The sequence below is a fragment of the Tigriopus californicus genome, chromosome 7 (genome assembly GCF_007210705.1).
Source record: "Tigriopus californicus strain San Diego chromosome 7, Tcal_SD_v2.1, whole genome shotgun sequence".
Taxonomy (NCBI): Eukaryota; Metazoa; Arthropoda; class Copepoda; order Harpacticoida; family Harpacticidae; genus Tigriopus; species Tigriopus californicus.
The window spans coordinates 11,938,457-11,964,942 of NC_081446.1; the positions used below are offsets into that span (position 1 = coordinate 11,938,457).

The 26,486-nt window shown below is 43.6% G+C and overlaps 7 protein-coding genes across 7 annotated transcripts; 3 read left to right on the plus strand and 4 right to left on the minus strand.

Moving 5' to 3' along the window:
- Positions 1-3,389, minus strand: LOC131883055 (pyruvate dehydrogenase (acetyl-transferring) kinase isozyme 2, mitochondrial-like; the record flags this gene model as incomplete). The annotated part of the gene is given in 3 exon segments (XM_059230384.1): positions 1-1,459; positions 1,815-2,185; positions 3,251-3,389. A coding segment is annotated over 1 exon segment (1,401 nt). The 5' UTR covers positions 1,412-1,459; positions 1,815-2,185; positions 3,251-3,389.
- LOC131883054 (glucose transporter type 1-like) lies at positions 3,292-5,404 on the plus strand. Its single transcript, XM_059230383.1, has 3 exons — positions 3,292-3,434; positions 3,653-3,777; positions 3,843-5,404. Exon 3 carries the CDS (start codon positions 3,869-3,871, stop codon positions 5,315-5,317), a length of 1,449 nt encoding a protein of 482 aa, XP_059086366.1. The 5' UTR covers positions 3,292-3,434; positions 3,653-3,777; positions 3,843-3,868; the 3' UTR covers positions 5,318-5,404.
- A 768-nt stretch (positions 5,405-6,172) lies between these two features.
- LOC131883052 (long-chain-fatty-acid--CoA ligase ACSBG2-like) lies at positions 6,173-8,589 on the plus strand. Its single transcript, XM_059230382.1, has one exon. The coding sequence runs from the start codon at positions 6,379-6,381 to the stop codon at positions 8,332-8,334; it is 1,956 nt and encodes a 651-aa protein (XP_059086365.1). The 5' UTR covers positions 6,173-6,378; the 3' UTR covers positions 8,335-8,589.
- Positions 8,590-11,527: 2,938 nt separating this feature from the next.
- Positions 11,528-13,939, plus strand: LOC131884076 (sphingosine kinase 2-like). The gene has a single exon (XM_059231714.1). It carries the CDS (start codon positions 11,857-11,859, stop codon positions 13,924-13,926), a length of 2,070 nt encoding a protein of 689 aa, XP_059087697.1. The 5' UTR covers positions 11,528-11,856; the 3' UTR covers positions 13,927-13,939.
- Positions 13,940-13,952: 13 nt separating this feature from the next.
- On the minus strand, positions 13,953-15,806 carry LOC131884077 (eukaryotic translation initiation factor 2D-like). The gene is made up of 2 exons (XM_059231715.1): positions 15,266-15,806; positions 13,953-15,198 (listed from the first exon to the last, which is right to left on the minus strand). The coding sequence occupies exons 1-2, from the start codon at positions 15,804-15,806 to the stop codon at positions 13,976-13,978; spliced, it is 1,764 nt and encodes a 587-aa protein (XP_059087698.1). The 3' UTR covers positions 13,953-13,975.
- Positions 15,807-15,816: 10 nt separating this feature from the next.
- On the minus strand, positions 15,817-16,907 carry LOC131884079 (partner of Y14 and mago-like). The gene has a single exon (XM_059231716.1). It carries the CDS (start codon positions 16,766-16,768, stop codon positions 16,124-16,126), a length of 645 nt encoding a protein of 214 aa, XP_059087699.1. The 5' UTR covers positions 16,769-16,907; the 3' UTR covers positions 15,817-16,123.
- A 5,111-nt stretch (positions 16,908-22,018) lies between these two features.
- Positions 22,019-26,349, minus strand: LOC131884075 (transient receptor potential channel pyrexia-like). Its single transcript, XM_059231713.1, has 7 exons — positions 25,947-26,349; positions 25,617-25,824; positions 25,333-25,546; positions 25,059-25,264; positions 23,653-24,750; positions 23,140-23,591; positions 22,019-22,534 (listed from the first exon to the last, which is right to left on the minus strand). The coding sequence occupies exons 1-7, from the start codon at positions 26,222-26,224 to the stop codon at positions 22,354-22,356; spliced, it is 2,637 nt and encodes an 878-aa protein (XP_059087696.1). The 5' UTR covers positions 26,225-26,349; the 3' UTR covers positions 22,019-22,353.
- Positions 26,350-26,486: the final 137 nt, after the last annotated feature.

Sequence of the window (26,486 nt, forward strand, 5' to 3'; positions counted from 1 at the left end):
AACTGGATTCCTATTTTTTTATGACACTACCATCGTATTCAGTCCAATCATTGGCCGCTAATTGGGCCTCGTAGATCTTCTTGGACCCGGTTTCGTGGTAAACGGGCAATCTCTCTTTGGCATCTCGTGCTAGAGCTTGGAGATAAATAACGGCATCGGTGCCATACCCATCGCATGAGTAGATCTGGAGGTTGCCCGCAAAATATTGAGCGTATAAACGGGATAATGGCAAACCATAACCATATCCGGCTAAAGGAACTGATTGCTGTCCCATCTGAGCGGCCATTGGATCGTCCGTAGACACAGACAATACAGGGTTGGGGGCCGTGGTGTAAAGATACTGGAAGATTTTTTTCTTGAGACGTCGCGGAATGCCGCCACCTCGGTCACTGATCTTGATGGTCACGTCCTCTTTGCTTTTCACTATCAAAGCCCGAATTGGCGGAAGATCATACGAGTCTGGATATGTTTCAATAGTGGCACGCATGGCGTTTTTGAATAGTTCAAAGAGAATGTGATAGAGATGAGAGGGAACGTACACGCATTCCACATTTGCTTTCTCCTCGCTCAGTTCATCATTGATGGGAATTGCTTTACTGTTTTCACAAGATTTGTCATAAGCTCTCACTTTCAACTCGGGGGATGCCATATAGTATTGCTCTGCTAGGAAGCGAGCATTCTCATAAGCTCGTTCCACGATGGGAATGACGGAGCAATTGGGGTCAATGGCACCAACACTTCGTTGGCCCTGATCAACCTTGTCGCCAAAGAGTAAAGTGTGTTGATTAATGAGCATCCGAGTGGAAATTCTCGACGTGTACAAACGATCCAGAAAATACTGGATGTTGCGCTCAAACTTGGGCAATTTGGCCTTTTTGTCTTCCTTCTTACCCGATTGAGAATACTTGGCTTTGACTTCGAGAACTGCCGAGGCCATGGTGGTAACTGTGGCCGAGTGCCGCTCTCGAACATCGACCAACACATTGGTAAACTTCTCTAAAACATCATCGGCCTCATCTGACGCGCCTTCAAAGGCCAGGAGGTCTTGAAAGCTCTGCACATATTGGTCTGTAATCTCGCGACAGCCTTGGGTTCCTTGAAGATCTTTCGGCAGGAACTGCAACTCTTTCATGATATTGGCCAGTCTCACGGGCACTTCTCTGCGAAGAAACCGAAATGATTGCTTGGACCCAGAGTTCTGCCCGAATTCAAGGTACTCTTTGATAGACAATGGAGAGGGTTGGAAAGCGGAATAGTGAGTAAGACGTTGTTGGAACTCTTCGTCCAAATCATGGGACCCAATTATGGTTTTGAGGGGTTTTTGATTGGCCACGGAGCTCGTACTGAAGAGAGCAAATGTCTTCTCCACCCGCCCAAAAGGGCTCCGTATTTTGGATAAAGATTGGTGCATTGTTTTACACTGAATCTCTCACAAGAAAGGTTTGACGCTGACCACCCCCTGAAATGGAACTGTGTTAGAGGTCGGGAAAGTCAGCAAGTACTACGAAATTTGTGGCTTGGCACCGTGTCAATTCTGATCACGCTTTCTCATGTTTTCCCTGATTTATAGACGACATAGATTTTCAAGGATGTGCCCTCGATTTTCAAGGGCTGAAATCTACGTCATAACAATAGATGTTTAACATATATATACATATATGCAAATATATGTATATCTTCACTTGAAATCGAAGGCATACTGTGAGATTGCTTTAAGAATCTGCAATGTTGAGCTGACAAGCCATGTCCTGAATCAAACAGTTCGCGTGTTATTACAAGAAAACGTGACATGATATGGTAATTCCAAGACTTACTTCTCGGGTTGATAGCAAGGACCCTTCTGCTGTTCACCAACAGTCAAATCAATCTTGGAAGACCTCTACGCTCGTTCAAGGACGGTGTTCTTCAGAATACAGTTCACTTGTCCCTGCTATTAGGAGATCATCCTAGGCTGCTAGAAGTCGTGTCTTTGTGGCTAAGGATGGCGAGAGTAGCTTTTCCGTCTGACTCTTGTTTTCTGTGTAGAGCTCCAAAAGAAACAACATTGCTGACGAAAGGAACGATTATTGATAGGGCCATAAGATGCTCGGATGACTAAGAGTTAAATAGCGAAGACCCAAAATTTGTTCCGTCCGTAAACTTGAAGTGATTGGATGGATATGTTCCATTCCAAAACGCTGATAATCTGTAGGGAAAGGACATATTATGGGCCTTCTTTACGGAGTGGTTTTCTACAATTTGGCAGATTTTGTCACGTGACATGAAAAAAGCGGGAAGTTTGAAGATAGAACTTGAAGTACATTGAGTACGTGCGGCTACATTTAGTAGCACACTCGTGTCAATTTGTTTAAAAGCAGGTGTTATAGATTGTGATTGCATCACTCGCGAATTTTATAAACGCTTAGGATGCTTATGCACTGATGCGTATTTTAGTATACATTTGGATGTCCTTGTCAGTCAAATGTTTCTCACACGTACTTGCACGCATGTAGGTGTGTGAATGAAGTTGTATAACCTTTCTTAATCATTACTAGTTGGTGTTAAGACAGCTAATAAGCTAATAAGACTGTCTTTAGTCTGATAGAAATGCATACACTGTAGCTGAAGGTGTTGAGAAGGGAGAATAGAGATATTGCATAATTTGTCATAGAGGAATACGAGCCTCATGGGTTACTTCAATTTGGGACGAAGACAACAGAACAAAGAGTAAACATTCATAACGTTTGCAATAACGCGATATATATTTTGTGAATTCCAAATTTTGGTTCTGAAAAAGACGGATTGAACCGCCATGATTTGAAGAAAAAACGTCATTCTATATTAAAGAACCAATGACAAATATGTGTTTTTTTTAATGACCTCAAAAAACACCTCTTTTGAAAGAAAATCTGAGTGAAGGCACGATTGGCAATCAAATACTCTCATATATGGCAGGACATGACAACTCATTATAGCTTGTTACGAAGCAAGGTACACGATTAGTTGGAAAGATAGAAACTTGGGCAGTGAACGAGAATGAGGCTGCACAGGGGGGTATATATTCAATCAGGTGTTTAATGCAAGTCAGTTACGATATTTGCAACGTGAACGTACGCTCTTCAAAAGCCAATGCAGAAGAACCTTTGAAATTCAACCACAACGTAGAACGATCTAAGGCACTCAACCACAACGTAGAACGATCTAAGGCACTCAACCCCAACAGCTTAAAGTGGTCCTGCATCCATCATCACCACAATTTCCACTTACTTACCTGGCTAAGTTGTATAACGTTCAGAGCAACATTGCCACCAAACAGTGAAAAAACATGTTTCACGTTGGATTCGCTAAAGGCAAACTTCTTCTACACTGAATTACATTCCACGTCACCTGGATCCATTTCCAAATCAATTGGGTACCATCTGAAGGCTAAAAAGACAAGGAAAATTGAATTGCAGGTGAGTAATATCCATCAATACTTATGAAACCCATCTACTAAATGAACATGGCATTCCAATTTTGGCTTATGTAAGCGGACAAATCCTCTCTGGTTCGTTCTGAGCTTTGTTGGGGGTTTGCTTAAGAAAACAACAAATTTCGAAGAAACTCCCCTACACTATTTCTTGTGACCGAAATAGCCCCAAGAACCTCCTAAAAGAGATCTTATTCCTTCCAGTCCAACCCAATCGACCGTGAGGACTTGCATCTCAACAGGTGACTTTGTCCAGTAGATCATCTGGTTGGAGCAAAGTTTGTGTACAGATCGGTCACGGTGAAAGTAGACGGGACCGGACGAAAAAGGTAATAAGCGAGCAAGGAGTCTCATGTCTTTGTACTAAATTATTATGACGTGACATCCTTTTCAGATAGTAGATTGGACGAGAAATTCGCCATGGCGTGTAGTGGAATATCCGGACCTCTGGCCTTGGCCATATTTTCCGCCGTTTTGGGCATGTTTCAGTTTGGTTTCAACACTGGCGTCATCAATTCCCCGGGAGTTCATATCAAGGCCTTTATCAATGAGACTGGAGACGGTGAATATTCGGAAGCTAAGGTCGAGACTTTGTTCAGCTTGGCCGTGAGTGCATGTTTGGTGGGAGGGATGATCGGGGGTTTGTCCGGGGGCTGGTTGGCGGACAAATTTGGCCGTCGACAAGGACTGTGGTACACTCAAGTATTCACCATAGTGGGATCAATCTTGATGGGCTTCTGCGAAATGGCTGGCAGCTATGCCATGCTCTTCATTGGACGATTTTCCATTGGTATATCGTGTGGATTGTTCACTGGTTTGGCACCTTTGTACATCAGCGAGGTGGCTCCTATTGACATTCGGGGTGGACTGGGTGTGGTCAATCAATTGGCAGTTACAACAGGAATATTCTTCAGTCAAGTGTTGGGACTGGAAGTGGTGCTTGGATCAAGGACTCTCTGGCCATTGTTATTGGCCTTGGGTGGAGCCGTTCCTTCCATTCTGCAAGTGATTCTTTTGCCATTGAACCCTGAATCGCCCAGATATCTTATCATCACCAAGGGTCAGGAAGAAGCTGGGAGAAAAGCCTTGGCGAAATTCAGCAAGTCGGCCAATCCAGAGGCTGAGTTTGAAGAGATTCGTAGTAGCATGGACGTGGGGAACCAAGAGAAAATGAGTGTGATCCAATTGCTCAAGTCCAAGGAATGCCGCCTTCCTCTTCTGATATGCGTTCTCATGCACCTGTCCCAACAACTTTCCGGGATGGTGGCCATATTTTACTATTCCACCACCTTCTTCATTGGAGCTGGAGTTGAAAAAGAACGTGCTCAATATGCAACTCTTGGAGTTGGTGCTATCATGATGATCATGACATTGGTAACCCTTCCGTTGATGGATCGATTGGGCCGGAGATTTTTGCATCTCACTGGTTTGGGCGGTATCTTTATTTGTGCCATCTTGATCACAATCGGACAGAATTTGGATCGAGAACAAGAGTGGGTGGGATATTTTATTATCTTCTCCACTCTTCTGTTCGTGGTGTTCTTTGCTTTTGGCCCTGGATCGATTCCGTGGCTCATAACCGGTGAAATGTTCCTTCAAGCTCCCAGACCATCTGCTTTTGCCGTTGCCACCTTAGTGAATTGGTTGGCCAATCTTGGAGTGGGGTTGCTGTTCCCTTTGATGGAACAGGAGATCTCGAGTTATTCCTTCTTACCATTTGCTGTTATCACCGGAATCTTGTACGTAACCCTCTACGTTTACTTACCAGAAACCAAAGGTCGATCTGTGGAAGAGATATCGACTCTGCTGACCTTGCCCGGAGCTTGGCTGGGATCGTACAACAAGCGAGAGAGTGCTGTCAAATTGTGATGTTTTGTACATACTATAATAAAGTAGAATACATATCAACTATAGTAGAATACGTCGCAATAAACTTGCATTTGCAAATTTATCACATATTCTGTATTAATATTATCATGCAAAAAAAAAAGATAACATTTTACAGAATGAATCGCCACTTGTTTCAGCCGTACTTTTTTGGCCAGAATTATAACGTGTATCATAAATTTCGACTGACATGACCAATATACCGAATCACTGAGCAATCAACTCCCTACCTCGTTTCCAATACCTGACTTAATTTACGGCAAATACACACGGAGAAGCCGCATTTTCATGAATATTGATAATGTCACTAGATTTTCAAAGGAAAATCAGAATAATAATAAAAAAAATCGTAAGATGCACACCCGTGTCCTAAAACTTTTATATCCAATTTCTATCTCCAATTATAAACAAGAAAAAGTCAGTTGGAGTGGGTACGAAATAACTCATCATAATTGTATAGTTGTTTCATTTCACTCAAAATGATCTCATGTATTTTTTTGCCCTGTACAGCCATAACGGAAAAGATAACCAGTTGAAAAATATTAAAATCTGCTGTAGATCAACAAGATTGTTTGTACAAAATTACTAGCATAAGAATATTAATTTGTTTAAAACAACTATTACACCAAAAACGCACATGTACTCTGTGGGAGGGAACTATAACCATATTGCGTTATTTACCAATGGTACAAATAACACGGCATGTACATATGAGTAAAACAATGTATGAATGAAAGTGTGTTTGTCTCGTATGATTTTCCATGGCACCATCAAGCAAGGCAAGTAAGAGCAAATCCTGCCTTCTTTGCTAGCTATGTGTCAGCTGAGAGCAAAAGAGAGACATTTCCGAAAGAGAAACAGTGAAATAGTCCATACTATCAAACAGAACAAGCTAAAGACAAAGGAGTTTTTTCTTTCAGACTTGGAAACAACACAGAGCGTGCGTGTATGTACTAAATAAAGGTCGCTCATTCCAGTTCTGAAAATAATAGTGGCGTGTTCACAAGGTCCATTCATTGTTCACCATCAGACCAATTGAGGCGATGGCACAGGACGGACCTGATCAGATACTTCATAGTGAATTGTTCTCCACTTGGAACTTGAACCAACCGGTGAAGTTGCGGGTAAACAGCAATCCCCCGGATAATTTACCACCCGTCTCTGTTCCCCAATTGCTGAATGTTGCCGTATCCATCGGTGGCAACCTCGACGCTTTGGCCGTCAAACGAGAAGGCTCATGGGTAAAATGGACTTACCATGAGTATCAAAGCGAAGTCTATGCGGCTGCCAAAGGGTTTATCAAATTGGGATTGCAAGCCAGACATTGCGTGTCCATTTTGGGATTCAACTCTCCGGAATGGTTTATGGCCGAGTTGGCGGCTATTCATGGCCATGGGATTTCTGTGGGAATCTATCCAACCAGTTCGCCTGAAGCCTGCAAATACATCATGGAACATAGCCGATCTCAAATCTTGGTGGTAGAGAATCAATCTCAGTTGGATAAATTCGCTCCCTTCTTGAATGACCTGACAGAATTAAAAGCAATCATTATGTATGATGGTCAGCCCAAGGATGCAAAGACCTTAAAATGGAAGGACTTTATCGCCATGGGGATGGAGATAGACGATGCTGTATTGGATGATCGAATGAAGAACATTGCCATCAATGAGTGTTGTCATTTGGTCTACACCTCTGGAACAACAGGGATGCCCAAAGCTGCTATGCTCAACCACGACAACTTGACCTGGACTGCTGGACAGTTGACGAAGATTTATTCCTTGGTTTTAAAAGGGGAACGGATTGTATCCTATTTGCCGTTAAGTCATGTGGCTGCCAATATCACTGATATCTACCTTCTCATGGCCATCGTTGGGACCGTCTTCTTTACGGATCGCGATGCACTTAAAGGAACATTGATCAATTATGTCAAGGAAGCTCAGCCCACTTTCTTTCTAGCCGTTCCCCGTGTTTGGGAAAAGATCCAGGAGCGCATGTTGGAAGTAGGACGTGAGAATAAGGGTCTGAAGCAAAAAGTCGGCCAATGGGCTAAAAAGACCGGCCTAGATAAGAACAAGAAGTTATTGAGTGGCAACCCGAGGGCTGCCTCAACACTTCAGTATAAGATAGCCAACAAATTGGTCTTCTCCAAGGTCAAACAGCAACTTGGCTTTCATAAATGCGTCAATTTCTTCTCTGCGGCTGCCCCACTTGCCACGGATGTGATCGAATACTTCATGAGCTTGGACGTGAGGATCATGGAAATTTATGGGATGACCGAGTGCAGTGGACCTCACTTATGCACTAGTCTCCAAAGCCAAAGAGTTGGAACTGTTGGACGTGAATGCCCAGGTTTTTGGAACAAAATCGATGGAACCGAAAGTGGCGAGATCTGCATGCGAGGACGGCATTGCATGATGGGCTATCTGAAAGATGAGGCCAAAACCAAAGAGATCTTCGACGAGGACGGTTGGCTCAAATCCGGAGACATCGGCACGGTTGATTTAGATGGATTTGTCAGCATTACTGGCCGGATCAAAGAGATTATCATCACGGCAGGTGGGGAGAATGTGGCTCCGGTTGTCTTGGAGGAGAATATCAAGAGTCAGTTGAGCTGCATAAGCAATGCCGTAGTGATCGGGGACAACCGGAAATTCTTGTCTTGTTTGCTCACATTGAAAACGGAGATTCACGCGGAAACCATGATGCCGTTGGGAAACCTGGCACCCAACGCCTTAATATGGCTTCATGACCAAGGAATTGACGACGAAGTGACCACAGTCCAGCAATTCGTCAGTCATGCGCTAATTCAAGAGAAAATCCAAGCCGGAATAGACCGTGCCAATGATGTGGCCCCGTCTAGAGCACAACAAATCAAAAAATGGATCATTCTATCCGAAGACTTCAGCGTCCCTGGCGGTGAATTGGGTCCCACTCTCAAGCTGAAGCGCCACGTGATTTCGGAAAAGTATGCGACCACAGTTAATAAGCTTTACAAGTGATACACAGATGCCTGCCCGTCTCATACTTTTGGTATTGATGTTAGTTGGAGTGTACGTTTTCATCTTGATGTTCTCACATCTGAAGTGGAAGAATCCGGACATCATCTGGATGCATTTATTCGTGTGAAAAGATACCAAACCTGCCTGCCCTCCCGTGGTTTGTTTGTGAGCAGTTCATGGTAACTGAGTTTTACATACTATCGCCGCGACTTCGTTTCCCATCAATTACAAATAAAAACTTTCCCTTAGACTTCAGCCAAGTTTATACGTATTTTCAGCTTGACCAGAGTCGTTTTCTTCTCCGGTTTTTGTGCCTACTCTAATTGCATAATGTCCATTTCGCAAATTCACCCTTTGCCTACCGGTGTAGATATTATTGTTTAATGCGTTTCAAAGGAAAACCACACGGAAAAAGTGTTAAGGTGCCGGGGATCCACGTTCTGGATGTGAATCGGACCATTTCGGTTTTTTTCTTTGATTTGCTGCATGATGTTTCATTTGCCAATTTAGGATGTGTGTCAAAAAAGTATTCACAACACGTTGATTCAATGAAGAATTCTGCCCTTTCCCGTTGGTCGATTCGTTACGAGCTCATCCAACTGAGACCAATGAGAATGGTCATGGTCTATTAGAAATTTTGGTTGTGCTCTATCTCATACCATTTCTCACCTCTGTCATGGATAGTGTTTGCAATATTCTTGATTTTAGAGAAACCGGATCACGGGATTGGGAAAACCGGGAAACTGGACTAGAAGGGAGGTTTTTATCTGAAGGGCAAGAATATTCATTCCAATTGATTGGATGGTTATATTCAAGAGCGGTTAATTGCTTCAATCTGATTAGAGTGTATTTGTGGACAATTCACTTTAAATTTGAACCATAAATGTGTTAACCATAATATATGGTGGGCATGTTCCTCAAGTATAAATGTTAAGCAAATGCTGGCAGAGTTGTGATTATCTTTTTAAAATGTAATTACTTACCACTGCATGGGCTTCAAATGTAATTCATATTATTGCAAATACTTGGTGTTCAAATGCAAATGCTTCATTTTACAATTACGTTCCAATTGTAGTTCAATTACATTCGAGTACATTTCTGCTTTAGGTTTAGTCAATTTGGAAAGATTTTCTTCATACGCCAAGTTTAAGAACAACATTGACAGAAATAGAAAATGATCAAAGTTAACAAGAGCTGTTGGTTCAGATACATTTAGATCAATGTGGTATATGTACTAAAAATTGCCATAAATGAAAGATCATAATGAACCTAAAGTTATTTGACATTTTCTAATTGCATCAGCCAAAATGTAATAAAATTTCAATTACAAATACCTTGATTTCAAATGTTGTTAGTCAGAACTTCTTGAAATTGTAATTGCAAATGCAAAAAAGTCTTGGATACAGTTCAGTCACAAGAACGTTCTTAATTCAATTCTTAAGAGACTTCTCAAATTCTCAATAGATCAATATTATACCATTAAAAGAGTTTTGAGCAAAAAGGGTAAATTGGAGAAGCCCATTTTACATGCAACCCCATTTTTATTGCTTCTGAAGTCACTGGAACGCCGCACATGTTAATTAGTCGCAAAGTTTTGGACCATGACTGAAACCAGAAATCCCGGTTTGAAAACAAAGGAACAGGATTCAGACCCGGGAACGGGAAATCTCGGTCTGCAAGCACTAGTCGTGGAGTTGTATAAGTTGAAACGAAACTGTACCTGAAATATGTATGTGACCTTACCGTTCATTTCAAAGGAAATCATGAAAGTCAACCACATCTCTGTCTAATCACGTAAGGAGTTAACACTTTTCCAAATTCATTTTACAATTACAACTGTGTTCAGCAATGTTTCAGCATTGTTGGTGCTACAGAAATTAGACGTAATATCAGGCACGACCTGATTGACAGCAGGTTTTCTCACACGTGAGTCCTTTGACATCAAGGGGTAAGAGAAAATAAGGCAAGTGTCTTAATGGCTCATTGCTTTATGAGGAAATCAATGAAGAGAGCATGCATTTTTGTATTTTTTTTTTAATTTTTGCATATCATCAGCCAGCTTGTACGTTTGTGTGAAGCTATCACTCATCGATACTCCTCCTTGTGGTGTGTGCTTCAGAAACTGTCAAAGCTGAAACTGGCGGGATTTGAACGTTGACGGCTTCATTATTGACAGGTAATGGATAGTGTCTTTAGCACATTTTGTGACACGTAAATGTTTTCCATGGCCAAGAATTATAAATGCTTTGCATTCAGATACTTGATCCGAAGGAGTTGTAGCACACAGCTTTTGACTTTTCGGAGCCAAATTCTAGCGTGAATAGGGGCACAAATATCGAATAAGAGCAATTTTCTTTACAAATTGAGATGGATCGGCATTGATCAATACGAGGATCGGGAAAGAGAAGCTGAGATTGATCGTGAACAAAATGTTGATCAAAGGTACTTTAGGCGAAAAGCCTTGAATCTTGGAAAAAATAATTGAACTTTACGAGCCCTAATTGCAATTGGCTCATCAATTCTCATGCGCAAAAATAACCCGCTTGTTTTCGACGTTCTAATTAGTATTGAACCGAATTACTTTCGCTTCTTTTTTTGTCCCTCATTTAACCAATATTCTAGCCAATGGTCTCCTTGAATGTGGTTACTTTTCTTACATTTCTTTCGGAAGAAATCGAGTCCGGAGGCCAAAAGTATCAATGAACTAAATTAGGCGTGCCAGGATTTTTTTTTCTTCTCGACCAAAATTGACTCACAGAAGTTTCTCAAGCCTTGGGGATTTGGCGCCATTCGAATGGCTTCCATATTTTCCTGGATCGCTCGACTGTCTGTCGACAAATCGGATGATGCACTCCAATGTACGTAGTTATATGTTATAGGAGCATTCGAATACATTGTACATGTGGTTACTGCTAGCTAACTAAGTCACCTCGATTTCGTTGTGCAGGTGTAGCGAACTATACTTGATTGTCATTCTCGTGTCTGTGGTAATGACTGAAAAAAATGTAGCTGGGAACGATCACCAAATGCGATCAAGAATCGCCTTATATCGACTTGTATCGAGATCAAGATCAAGTGATCAGGTGGACGATATTTGATCGTTCAATTTGTTGTTTTTTCCCACATATGTATTCATTGCTTCACTTTCTTTTCCTTGCTCTTGTACGTGCAATCAGTGCGTCGTCTAGTAATATCATGTCCAAGCTACGTAAACTGACTTTTCCTGGGAATTGTCGTCTCTGTATTATACTGTGAGTGCTGGGTCTTCAGCCTCAGGTGTAATCCACCTCTCATTGCACCTCATACTTATGGATTTAGAAACGAAAATGAGAGTTCTTTTCCCGTGCTTCCTAATCGGTGGAAGCGCACATTGATTTTCGCACGCTTCAGTTGGATTAAGGACTCGGCGGGGAAAACATGTGTATGAAGTAACTCACCATAAATTTGACAACTGATGATGGACAACCAAAGAAAAATAATGCCACTGTGATACGAACGAAGTTTCATTGGGAAATCTCAAGAATGAAGTCTGAAGAAACTTACACTGGCAGAGTGGTGCTTTTAGAGCACACTTTTCGGGTTTGGTGCAAGGGGAAAGTAGGGGAATATGTGGTCTCGCTTTCCCATCTGGGCCTGACCCTCCAGACCCGATCCCTGCGAACCTCCTGCTGTCATTTGTGCTCAGATTGGAAATGTATCCAAGTGTTTGGACGTGATATTTTAGCTTGTCGACCCGCCCTCGGGGTCCAGGGGACGGAAAGACCCAATCTGGGACCGCCTCTATTCCAACTCATTACATATCCTTTAGTGGGAAAAGCACCCTCAAAAGTGGTCTTCTATTTCCACTTGCGGCCAAAAGAGACCAAGACCGCTGAAGGCACTGACGATGAAGATGAGGATGCCCAGTCCGTTTTGTACCATTTTGACCACAAACAGGTTCATTTGTTAAAACAGAATTGGGTCAAAACCATCTTAGAGCTGTTTTTTCCTGGAGGATCCCCTCTGACCTCCTCTGGTCCGTTTTCCAAATCGAGACTGGTGAACGTCACTCAATCCAAAACCTACTTGAGTCAAAAGATCCTCGTGGCGTTGAATCCATTGGCGGGAAAGGGAAATGCTTTAAAAGTGTTCAGAGACATTCTGGTCCCGATCTTCAAGGATGCTGCCACCGAGTACGAGGTGCTGGTGACTGAATACCCAGGACATGCCTACAGTGTGGTCAAGAACGAGAATCTAGCTCGTTGGAAGGGTGTGGTGTGTGTCTCGGGGGATGGCCTCATCCACGAGGTTTTGAATGGATTGTTTGATCGAGTCGATTGGCAGGATGCATTGTCCCATCTCTCCGTGAGCTCAATTCCAATCGGAACCATTTCAGCTTTTGGAAGGGCCATGATTCACCTTCAAAAAGAGCCTTTCCATCACGATGGCATCTTGTCAAATGCCCTCAACGTCGGTAGGGCTATCACTCACCCCATGGACCTGATATTTGTCCAAACCAAAGATCGATCCCAAGTGGGAGTTTGCAACTTTGGTTGGGGACTTCTAAACGAACTCAAGGGAACCAAGACCAACAAGCTGAAACTCCTCAAGAACTACCGATTAGGATTGACCAACCTATTCCGGGTCTCATCGATCACGGTTCAAAGTGCAGTTATTTCCTACCTACCGGTTCAAGGTGGCAATTCGAGTACGAAGCAATTATCTGAAAACCTCTCCTCAAAGGCCTCGTCCCAAATTCATAGCCTACAGTCCACATTATCGAATCGAACGACATGTTCCTCCTGTTCCATTGGGCTTTTAAAAGATGCACCAAACTTATCGAAAACCTTCAACAGTTCAAGGAATACCTCGGAATCCACCGACATTAGAGATTCAAGCATGGACCCCTTGATCACCTCCACCAAAGCCAAAAAAGCCACGTCCAAAACCAAACCCAGATCCCCAGCCATTGCTAGTCCCCCTCCAGCCTCCCGTTACACCTACACATCTCTCTTGGCTGAAGGACAGCTCTATTTTAGAAGCTGGCAGGAACTCGATGTCCGACTCCAACATCATGGCCCGTTTCCTTTGCTCAACAACCATACGGTCATGATGGCCAGTAGTGTTGTCACGGCTTCACCCCCTAGCTCAATGAGCCAAGGCACCCTCCGCAATCAGAAACGACCGAAACCCTATTTTCCTGCCATGCCAGAAATGCCCAAACCGCTTCATCAGGATTTAGGCTGGGTCACTGAAGTGGGCGATTTTGTGGCGGTTCACGTGTTCAACATGCCTTGTTTGGACCAGGATCGAACAGTTGTGCCAGATGGATCCATCAACGACGGACGACTTCGACTTCTGCTCATTCGAGGGGGTATCAAGCGAGCAGATTTATACAAGTTCTTGAATGCCATCGAGTCTGACGCCACATTCATGTCCGAGAGTATGCCTCCGCTCCCTGATGGAGTTGAAATCATTTCTATCAAAGGCATTCGTATTACTCCCATCACGATGGAGACCGCATTTCAAGTCGACGACCAAATCGTGACTGGCTCAGTGGAGTGCATCCAAGCTTTTGTTATGCCCGGTGTTGCCCGAACAATGGTCAAATAAATCGAACACTTTCTAGGTACTCATAGTTGGTCGCGGGTCAATATTCCTTTTATTTAGGAGGATTCTTGCCTTTCTTCTTTTTGACTACTTCTTGCTCTTTCACATATTTCCGTGGGATTTTGTATTCTTGGAGCAATAGCTTAGAGATAAAGCTAGTCTGGTTTCCTTGGACAAGAACTTCCACTGCTCCAGGTTTCTGATTGGGTGCTTCATGAACGCTTGTGCTAGCTGCCACACCCACTTGCAGTTTTTGAGCAAACTCCTTGGGGCTGATTCGAAACAGCTCCAATCTGTGCACCAGTGTCACCTTCTTGTTTCCCGATCGTGTGGCAGTAGTTATTTCTATGGGTTCCAAAGCTCCTTTGGATACTTTCGATTCAGCCTCTCCGGGGAATCGTAGGCTGAATCCGTTCGACATTTTCGCTTGAATACGCGAGTGGAGATCGTCCCATTTGAGGGAAAACACTCCATTTTCACCCTTGCCAAGAACGACGCCGGCCATCTCGGGATTCAACTTGACTAAGCTCTTTCGCTCTGGGTCTTGCATGTCGTTCTCGAGTACGTATCGTTTCACTTCTTCGCGCACTTGAGGCCCGGTGAGGCCCCGTCCTTTGGGGATACCCAAAGGCTTGAAAATGGCCTGTACGGGGCCACTAACGATGAACAGTTCCGTGATTTCGGGCGGTTCGTACTTCATATCACAGGGCAGAACCTCTTCTTCGGGTTCTTCATCTTTTACGACTTTGATCACTCTGAAGTGTTGAATTTTCTCATGATCACGCTTGACGTCGGTGATGCTTTCAACTCCTTTGGTGAGTTCTTTCACGGTGATGAGTCCCTCTTTTGACTTTTCCGAGAGAAATTTGGAAAGTTTCTTGTAGGAAGATTTCTTCACGTCCAAAGATTTACCCTTGGGGCACTGGGAAACCATATGAACACGGAAGAAATTGCTGGTCAACATGGGAAGTTCGGCTTTCTTGGCACTAGTCTTCCAGGCTTGGAGAAACGCGTTTTCTAGGAGTTCATCCATAATCTCTTGAGGGCTTCTAGGGTCTTCTTCGACTTCGGGGACATCTTGGACTTGCAAATCTTTGGCACCTTCCACCACTTCCTCAACACGATCGTCTTGGACCGACTCAATCTCTTCAGCTGGGTCGTTTTCGTCATCCGACACATATTGGTTTTCTTCCGTATGATTGATAAAATCCAACCCATCAGGAGGATTCATGGTGGGCAATGGCACTTTGCTGCCCGACTCCCACAACTTATCCCCTACAATCGATGACTTCAATCAAGCTAACAGGTTATGTATAGATTTCATTTCGAACAAGAGACTTACCAGCGAAATGTAGAATCTTGAGCCCTTTTCCACGCCTGCCAGCCATGTAGAGATCTTCACTTGAATGATAGGATACGCCCACCGCCACGGCCGCTCGATTATTGGTCAGGTTCACGTAGACCGCGTCATCACGTTTTAATTTGCCGTTCAGATAGGCTTTGTCACCGCGTTCGTAATCGACGACAATGCCGGGAATCATGAGATCGGCCCCATTGGCGATCTTGGGCAGGACCAGAGGCCAAGTGGGAAAACTGGGCAGAAGGTCAGGGTATTTCCACAAGGTGTAAACGGTGGGAAAGATGACTTTATCTTTCTCGAGTTCGAAAAATAACGGGTTCTTTTGGTGGGTATACACCAGCACAGAATCGCCGTTAAAGGTGTAGATCTTGCTCAAGACGACCTCGTCCTTGGTAGGCAGGAGCTCGTTGAGCCTCTCTTCCGTCAGGAGCGGGAACTTTTTACGCAATTCGGCCTTGAACTTCTTCTTATCCGAGCCTTTCATCTGGATATTGGACTTGACCCGATAAGCCTTGAGAAACATGGTGCCAGGGTCTAGAACAAGAGAATTGGACCATCAATCAATGAGAGACCATGATGAGACTAAATGATGATCCATTTTATTATTTGTATAAGAACGGCCGGCGGGTCTATTCTTAGCTTGGCATATGATAATAACACAAAAGGTACACATGATTCACACCACGTGGTCAAGTTGAAGCGATCGGTCATTCTTCAATCATCCATCACTGAGACGAGGAGGCAGAGATGGAGGAGGTGGAGGAGGCGGAGGAGAGGGAGCAGCGGGGACTGTGTGACAAATTGGACTTGGGCGGAGAGAGAGCGACCGCCTCCACCCCATTAGGATCCTAAAAGGGCCTCCAGAGTGGCAATCTCGCTTTCCACCGCCTCTTTCCGTCCCACCTTCTCCAACTGCTCAGGCTCGGGTTGAGTGATGAGGCCCTCGTCCAGTTTCTTGACCAAGGCCTCAATATCGCGGAGCTTCTTCTTCAGGTTCCGCAGCTTTTTGGCCGGGTCCGTGGACGCGCCGCCTCCGCCCGAATCCGAGGCCTCGCTCACGGCGGGCGGGGTCACAGCCGACGGCGGGGGACTTGCCGCCCCGCCGTTGTGCTCGGCAGCCTCATGGACAGCCGCCTTGTTCTTCTTCTTCTTGCTATTCTTGGACTTGACGTTGAGCAGGTCGGGATTGACCACGTGCTCGGGGTTGAGACCGGGGATGTGGGCGGCGGGTTGGAGCTTGCGCGAATCGAACGTGTCGATCTTCATCTTAAGGATGTCCTGGCTGAGACCGGGGATGTCCTTAGCTTTGGCCCATTGCTTGCCCTTGCTTTCGTAGAGCGGGACTTCATCTTGCGGCACGTAGCCTTCCTTGATGCGCCGCGGCTTGCGCCACGTCCCATCGGGACGCCGGGTGCCCGGCATCATCAGGTGACCCGTGTCCGGGTCCACGTAGTACGTGGCCTGTTGATCCGTCAACGAGGACATGATCACGTCGGGGCCCGCAATGACGCTGGCCAGGTGGACGAGGACAGTCGGGTCAAAGAGTGTCGTTGGTCCTAGATGGGTAGGTCATTGATCATGCCAGAAGGCATGCCACACGCACCAGCTGAAAGGCCAACAGCTGACGCCACGGGCCTACATTTCTAGGGATGCGTCAAGTCTCTTGTCGGAGGGGGTATGTCCAGTGAGCTGGCAATTTCCACAGATAATCGCATGGCTGGAATTATAAAGTCTTTCCGGATGGTTTTTCGTCCGGTAAAAAACCCATGCTGGATTATTAGCGTGAAAATAGGGGGAATGATGAGTGGGGTTGATATAGGCCTAGGGCCATATGGCTGGAGAACCTTCGATCCAGAGCCACGTTGACCTTATAATTTGGCCTGTTGGGGGGCTGTTTGGCCTCACTAGCCCTAACCACCCATCATTGGTGGAATTTTGTTGTGGCTTTCAATGCCGTTTCAGCGTGATGAGACGTTTGAATTGCCCAACCATATGTTCTTGTTTATAAAACATCATGCGAGCCCTATTTGTTCACATGCACGATACAATGATGTTATGTGACATGTGAGTATCATTTTTACACTTAAGGTGTATTTGACGTTCTTCATACAAAAAGAAATATTGATAAGTCTTGTAGCGCCATCTAGTTTGTTCACGGAAAGCTCATTTTTCAAATTTGAAAATGCCCGCTAACATTATTCGGGTGTTCCACACATTTTTTTGGCCTCAACTACGTAGAACTCTAGACTCAACCGATTCTATTAGCTCGGGTCATCAATGATTTATGTCTGATTTCCCACGTACACAGATCATATCATCAATGAAAGTGAACCAATTATTTGAAGCGTGATGGAATACTTCCGTTTAGCGCCCAAATTACTGATGCCAAAAGATATGGACGGGTGCACTATGCAAATAAACACAATCATGCCTCCCTTGAGCTTACCTATTTCATCAACACATTACGAGGAGATATATGAAAATTAATGTTCTCATTCGAAAACCTCGTTTGCACGATATTACGTTAATAACCAATGAATCTGCCTCATTTCAAAGCTAGATTAACCTTTCAGGGCCAACCAAATCTACTGACGCTAAATCTTTGCAGGCATTGGATAACTTTTCACAGTCTCCTTGCTTAGCGGCGCCGTGCCAGGCTAGAAAAGGAATACTTCCTTAGTCTAAATGATAACTTTTAGTAAAGATGATAATGACTCCTTCAATTTAAATAGCAGCTGTCTGACGATGTCAGCACAAATTTTGGGAGGTCACTGGGGTATTTTTCAATGCAGTAGAGGTACTAAAATCCAAGATACAACACGCAATATCAGACAAATACTTTTGTATGGTTTCAAAAAGTATTTTGTAAAGATAAAGATTTAAGTCCAAAAACATCTAGCCAGATCTGCCAACTCTAATTCGCAGGTGGATCCGTTATTATACAAAAAGTTAAGTAAAATAAATGTGCGTTTATCTTGAATTGCTAAGGATATCATTCCCAGTAGCGGTAAGGAAGTTTCGCAAAAAATCAGTAAAAATGACGCCTGCACCCCTTATATTGGACATGATCGGATGAATTGACTCTTTTGGGGACCAAGGTGCTCACAGATCAAGACACAGACAAGGATAATTTTCTCAAAGACATCGAGGAGTCTTTTATGAAGGGCCAAAACGAGGCCTTACCCCAATTGGAAAAGCAATCGTTTATCGAAACTCTAGAACTGTCTAAGTTCACGTACTCCGTCATGATTTTACACCACACCAGGCCCGTCAAAGAAAACCATTTAAAAAAATCGATGTCATCCTAAGAAAATTTAAAAAAACTAAACTTTTGAATGATTGTGTGCATTGCCCGTTCAAAAACCCTAAAATGACTCGCCCATATACTACCCTTGCTAGTTTACCATAGATTATACTTGATCACATCCCAAAAAGATCGCAAAGTTGTCCAGAATGGCCTCCGAAAAAGTGAAACGCGATTTGATTTTGAAGCTATTCAGTTCAGGGAAGAAAACTTCTGAGATCGCTCGCGTTCTCAAAGCCACTGTATCAAGAGCAACAGTCTTTAAGGTAATATCTGAGTTCAAGGCCACTGGTAAGACTGAAAGGAAGGTCCGGGAGCCGAAAAATTAGTGAAAACGCCAGAGCTTGTTTGGAGAATCAAGGCGAAATTGTGAATATACCCCCAAAATACCAATATTTTTTTTTGTTTTCACGTCGAGCAGAAATAGCTGAAACTTCATGGTTCGAACGTGCGAAAGAGCTGAACAAAGATATGGGGAAAAAAACCGCTTAGTGCAACCCTCTCGAATTTCTGCTCGACATTAGAACAACACTTTCACAGGTAAAACAATTTGAAGATTGAACTACCTCATTCCTTCCCCATTGGACTCCGTTACCGCTGGTTGGAATGGAATCCCCAACACTTAAAAATTGCAGGAACCAAGGATTGGTTGGGTTACCCTACCGGCTACGCGTTACTTTTCTGCAGAACTCACAGTATTGAGTGGATTTTTTAGCTCGCCCGTTACCGTTTCTTTCTTCTCTTTTAAATGAGAAAAAGAAAAAATGTATAGAGGTCCGATTTTATGTTCTGTCTTAAACGCAATGACTTATTTGCTACTGATGGGATCAAATAAATACTCATGAGAGGCTGCGACTTGGGTTATCAAATTACATTTTCTATATTGTATGACATTACTAGTTGCATAACAGAAACCCGTAAGTTAGCCTCAAATAGTAACCACATTTTTCCTCTCGTCAAATCAGTGGAATACTTGCCTTGCGTCAACTCTTTTCAAACCATGATAAAAAAGGATGAAAACATACTTGTCAAAATGTTTAGTAAAAGAGAAAAAAAATAAAACCAAGCAAACCTTAATCCTCGAACCCTTGTACCCTCTTGTATTCGTCATTTGTTTCACATCATATTTGCTAAACGTGGAAAAAATCGCGCAAAACATTTTTTTTTGGCAGTTTTAGGCCATCTTTTTTCTGTAAGAGTAATGGTAACGCGTTACCTTTTATTCGGTAAAGGTTCAAGCCCTAAAAGGAACTGATGTATCTTATATAGCTTTAGCCTTGAGGTGAGCAAAATGTAGCTTTTTTACAACAAAGTTACCAGGTTTCAATGTTTCATTCAATCTTTGACTTGTAGGTTCGCTACGCGTAACCATCTTGGCTGAATTTGAGACAATAATAAAGCATCAGATTCAAAAAGCCAATTCTTGTAAGAACTGTTCAACCACTGGCAATCTATTTCGGGATTCGTTAATTGCGCGAATGTTTGTTTTTCTAATCACGGTTCGTCGCAAAGAAAGTTAATATTTGTTCTCGAACAACTATTTCCCCACGTTTCAACACTCACACTTGGAGTTGCTGGGGACTTGAATTCATCTATAATTCATGAACTGTAGTATCTAGCTACTAGGTTCATAGTATGATGATTACAGGGTGAAGACGTTACGGCAGTGTTCTAATACCTGGGCTACCCAACTTTTGACCCGACATTTCGAGTGGATCCAATGGAAATGGGACGGATTGGCCAGTCTTATTCGTACAGTGTGGTTAGGTGGTTATGATTGCCCCCAAAACGTACTCTTGCCTCTGAATTGAAAATGAGGAGAGACAATCTGGTTAGGCTTACCTTTCCGTGTTGAGCTGAATCGGAATGGGAAAGCAACCTCAGACCGAACCCGTGCCCAATAACTACGCAGCTTGAGCCAGGCTCTATTACCGACGTCATTGGATTTAGAACCAGTGGCGAGTGAACATGTCGTTCGAAAGGGTTAAACAGCGTCATGAGACCAATAACCACGTTTTCCCTTCCAAATGGTTAAATGCCGGATATGAGGAAGCCCGGGGTTTGAGACGTATGCGCAAAATTGAGACATCCGTCTCCGGATTTCTGGTGGACCATTTGAGAGGAGAGTTGGATTCCCCAGAAAAACAACAAGTCTTGTTTCATTTGTTGGGCAGAGGGTTCGTGGTGAAGCATTTCCCACACCATAAGTTCGACCCTGGTCTTTTGGAGGCCTTAAATCCCATGCAACGAAAGAGGGTCCAAGATGAGATGAAGGCCTTTGTTGATCAGAAGGTGAAAGAAGGTTTACTTCAATACCAGGAGACGCACGAAGCGGATCGAAAACTTCTGTCTGACCTGAGAGAGATATTCTCTTCGGATCTCAACGCTGAATTGAACAAGAAACTGGTGAAGAAGAACAAAATCAAAGTCAAAAACTACAAACGACGGACCAAGATTGTCGAGCTTGAAGACACCTTGCCGGACCGCAAAATGTTCGTTCACGGCGTGCTGAAAGAGCTTCTCGACTCCAAAAACGGCATGGACGAAATGGTCATGTTAGAGCTTCAAAGGCGACTCCTTATCATGCCTTCGATGTTCAGACATCAGCTCTATGACCGCATCTATTTGACAGGCATGTCTGAATTGGCATTGAAACACGGCAAGATGGAATTTGAGAGAGAAATCAAAAGCCATTTGGAGTCTCGAAAAATCGGAACCGTGAGTGAATGGAAAGGCCGAAAGCCTGTCGACTTCTCTGTTATCCTGGCCTATGAACGGAGTCCAGCTTTAAGAGAGGAATTTGAGATCAAACTCATTGACAAGGACGGAGATGGTGTGGACGACAGATTAGTGTTCTACACCAGGGTGCTCACCATCGCCAAAATGGTGGACAACAACTTCTCTCCAACGCACATTTTTTGGTTGGTTCGTGCCTGTAAATATTTTCACGCAATCTCTCCGGATTCGAAGGAGGAAAAAGCCTTAGCTGTGGCCTACAATTTTCGTCTGTTTTGTGAGGTTGTCAAATTTGGAAGGTCAGATATTTTCCGCATTGCCCAAGAGGTGTATGATATTCTGGAGCAAGAAGAGACCCAATTCCTGATCGATTTACATGGTTACCTACAGAAAGACACGGATCACATTGATTTAACGTTATTCTCCCAGGAGATTTACACAGAAAGTGACGAGAAGACGCAAGAGATTCTCAACCGGTTCGTGAAGAACAAAAGGGTGGCAAAAGAAGATGTGCATTATTTTGCAGATCTGAAGCTGTTCCTTCGGAAATGGATCTCCGAGAGCTTTTTCGGCAGCATGTCCGCCTATGGAGCCGCTTTGGTATGGGATTTCTTGTTTATTCGCCGCTTTGACGAGAAACCCATAGTTCAAGTTTGTCTGACTTTGGTACATCTCTTGAAGCCGTTGATGGAGTCGGCCACCGATTTTCCCCGTCTCTTGCGAATTTTGAATGATGGACCAAAATTGCTGTTAACGAAGGACATTCAACGAGTGCTCAAGCACCTGTCTCAAGACGGACTTTACGATACGATCCCTGGAGTTCCACAGGTTCCGCAAGTGTCGATTATTCCTCCGTCCGCTCGCGAAGACCGTCACGCTTTGGACAGAAGGATTAACGCTTTGGTTATGGACAATTTGGTGGCCGAGGAGCATTAGATTCGTTTGTGTTATAACAATGGTTGCATTGCTATTGATAAATATATGATGTATTCATGCGACGAGAATCGAATCAAATATTGATAACATTCAGTTACACAACATTTGGGGGAAATTTCAAATGCAAATCGTTGACCAGGGAGAGAAGGGTTTCAATTTGAAGGTCAAGTTTCTCTATTTTGGTCTCCAAGCGTTGATTGTGTTCCTTCAACTCGGATATGATCATTTGTGAGTTGGCGTCAGGATGAAATTCGTTGTGTATAGACAGACGGTTCCTGCAGGGACAAATAGGCTTTTAAAAACACACCAAAAAGAAATGGAACACTTTTTAGTTATGCAAATAAGAAAGATAAAAAAGATTGTGCAGCGAGCTCTTTTATACCAAGACGCTATTGGACCAAGGATGTCTTCCCTGTGTATGAGAGATGACTAATTTAGGAAGACTTCTGTACTTAGCTAATCGATTTTAACTACATCTCTTTTCAAAAATTTGCAATACATGACCACAACCGCCAATGGCCTTCCTAGACGGCTTGTGCAAAACCAAAAACACTGCGGAATAATTTCGCCTTTGGTCGAAATGAGGAATCCAAAACAGACAATTTCATTCCATATTAAATGCCTCAACAGTTTTCATGACATATTCCTTGCATTTTTTCAAGTAACCAAGTTCTAGCAATATCGATATGTCATAAATTAAAAACTGTGGACATTTTCCGTTTCAGATCTCGATAATGAAATAAATAGAATCCCAACAATGATAACCAAACCAAGGGGTCGGTTCCTAAGAGGACGTCAGTCGCCTACCCCGGTCGTAGAAATCTAACCAAATCAGCACAAATGTTTATGGTTTCAATCTAAACGCTTTGAGACCACTCACCTTAAGATGGAAACAATGTTTTGGGACACGCTTTCAGGACATGGATGGGATTTTCGTACCCCGTCAGTGCAGATTCTGTCTATGACGATCTGGTTACCCTCGTGATGAATGACATCCACGAGGTTCAAGTAGACCACCTCTTTAAACTGGCACGTGCTGCTATTTGTGATCCTCAGTTCCTGGCAACACCTGAACGGAAACTTGAGCTTGGCCAAATTGGAACTGAGCTCCTCAAGATAGACCACTGTGAGTGTCTCATGAACCATTCTTCGGACATTGGAATCTTGGAGGATGCTCTCGACATCATTGACGGCCAAACCCAACACAAGATTCATCAGCACCACAGACATGTCAATGACAAACACGACGAAAAGTAATTTGGCCAACCAAAACGTGTTCTCGTTGATGAAGTTATCCGTAAAATCATACTCCCCCATGAGCATGGTTAAGACCTGAAGAAATAAGCAATGTCATAAAAGAGTACATTCATAAGTTTGAATCATGATGCAGTACCTTGATTATGGAGTCACTCAAGCTACTGAAGGCCCCATCCTTTGGCATGAGAATATGAAAGGCCACGGCATAGCCCAAGAAATGCCAAAAGTACGACAGGAAGAAACTGATGATTGTGGTGAATACTTTGCACAGCATGAAGATGTAGATCCCAATCTTGGGGAGCCGACTTAAGGCCAACATGAACGAATGACAAGTCAAAATGACCGAAATGGCCGCGATGTAACGCTTGGTCTCGAAAGGCCAATCCGTGTACAACAAGAGAATCGGTAGAAAGGTCACTGTCAACTCACGACATATCCGGAATGTCATGTAAATGACCATTGAGGTGTCCTTTTTAAGGTGTTCCAAATGATGCTTGGTGTTTCTGAAGAATTTTCTGGTGAGATATACAACTTTGATGAGTTCGGTAGTTGCAACATAGGTGGACGTCACGGAGAGGAGCCACCACCAAATGTTTCTTTCCCCCAAAATCCAAGGCTCTTCGGTGACGTTTCCAAAATGGGCCAACGAAAAGCCGAGGACGGTGATGGTGAAAACTCCAAATAGGATGATTATGGCCAGGTACAAACGCCATGTTCGATACCATTTTAGTTTCAGGAACGTTTCAATGAGGGGATGAGTGAGGAATCTCTCCTTATGATTACCAATTAAGGTCTCAAGAAGAACCAATTCGCCGAGGTTTTCGGGCTGATCCTTCAGGTCTATTTCTGCCGAATAAGGCGGAAAGAAAAGGAAAAAGTCAAACAAGACCTTGCCTTGGATCTGGTCGGTGCCACAGAATGAGACTAAACATTTATTGAGGAGATAATCCACACTCTCGGGGATATTTTTGAGAAACGAATTGAAAGCTGATTTCGGATCGGAGATGTTGAGCCGCATTTCTGTAGCCATATTCTTGAAGCTGACTTCCTGTTCGGTAAACTCGGTGTGGTGATAGACTCTGAATCGGTGACCATCTAGGAAATATGCACTCTGATTCATGATCATGATGTTTCGGGCGGCCATGATCTTGTCAATGACAAAGTTGGCTTTCACTTTACATGCCGAGGTTGCAATTTTCTTCAGAAAACTCATTTCCATTCGCTCACAGAAGTCCTAAGAAGAGGCAAAACATACGTTTCCATCAATGTTCCCTCTCCTTTTTGGATTTGGTTCCCAATGGTTTTGGGGCTTTCCTGTTCACCATTATAGTCCGTTTGATACTCTACAACGTATCAACGTTTCAACACTGAATTGAAACTTCTTGCTGAAGTTTTTTTTTAGTGTATAAAGCTATTCTCCTAAGTTTATAATCGATATGAAATTGACGGTTTAAAGAATAAAATCCAGACAAGTGGCCTGTCATGTAGAAAACAATTCATTTTCCAAAATCAAACTTGTCTTAACTCCAACGGTTAACCCACCTTTGAGAGCCCATTTTTTTCAATGACATCATCGGGCGGCCTTCTATCCGGTTTGTCAAGATTGATCCCTTCAGAACAGAGAAACTTCAAAACTTCTATTGTTCCACCCAAGGCCGCATAATGAGCCGCCGTATCTCCCCAGAGAGTTCGGGCATTCAGATCCGCTCCCTTGTCCAACAACAGTTCCATGGGCTTGATTCCAACCTCTGAAAAGGTGGTGGGTAAAGCGCCTTTCAAGTTCAAATCCAACCTCTTGTTAGAGAACCCTTCTTACTTTTCATATGTATTCCCGCAGCCAGATGCAATGGGGTCTCGCCTAGGTAGTTCTTCTGATTGGGATGGTTCCCATTCTCAATGAGATAAATCATCATTTCCACATGACCGTGTTGGGCAGCATAATGAAGAAGTGAGTTGCCCACATTGCCCTCGCATCCCATTTTGCACAAGCTCTTCTCCATGACAATCTTCAGAATGCTCATGGAACCGCCCTAAGGGTTGGATTCAATTAGCTAATAACCCACATAGATACAAGTCCTTTTAACTTGGAATTGCTCCTACTTTACATGCCAAATGAATGGGAGCGTCTCCATCAATGTCGCTCAAGTTCACATCAGCCCAATCGTCCACCAACATCTGGACAATATCCTCCTGTTTATGAGCACAAGCAATGTGTAAAGCGGTTTGTCCATTAACATCTTTGGCATCTGTTTTGGCTTTTCGATCCAATAGAACTCGAACCGCTTTTTTATTTCCATGACGAGCCGCTCTAAAAAAACAGGGAAAACCGCTGAAAACCAGTTACGCACTTTTTGTACCCAACAATACAGTACGCTGGTGTGTCTACATCTAACGGTAGTTGATATACCATAACTGTGAATGTGTTCTGACCTGTGCAAGAGGGTGTTATTGAGAATCCCCGAATGCTTGTTGATCTCATTGGGATGGTGTTCTAAAAGAGCGATCAACAACTCTTCGTTTCGGTCGGGCCAAATGCTCTTGCGAATTCGCTCCGTGATCTTATCCTCCAGTAAAAGCTTCTTGGAATTGGCTCGCACGCAATTTCGTTCCTTCTTCGGAGACTCGATTTTTCCGAGGATAACTCCGTTGCTCTCCAGATCGCTGGTATCCTTGGCGTTCACAAATGAATAACCCAAAAGGCGCTTCATTTTGAATTGGGTTCACGGGATCAGCTCTGATGTCTTCCTGCACGTACATGTGTGAGAAGATGACTGAATTATGCCTACCGGGGACTTTCAGTTGTCGGCTAGTGGAGATAAGCACCTCCTCATTAGAGTGAGTATGTGAACGTGTTATTGGGTTGGTTCAAATATCGCGCTCAGATCAAAGATATCATGCCGATCACGCGGAGCTCAACACCACTCGATCGTTGAAGGTCAGGTGTGGAAGATGTTAGAGGACCTGGGGAGA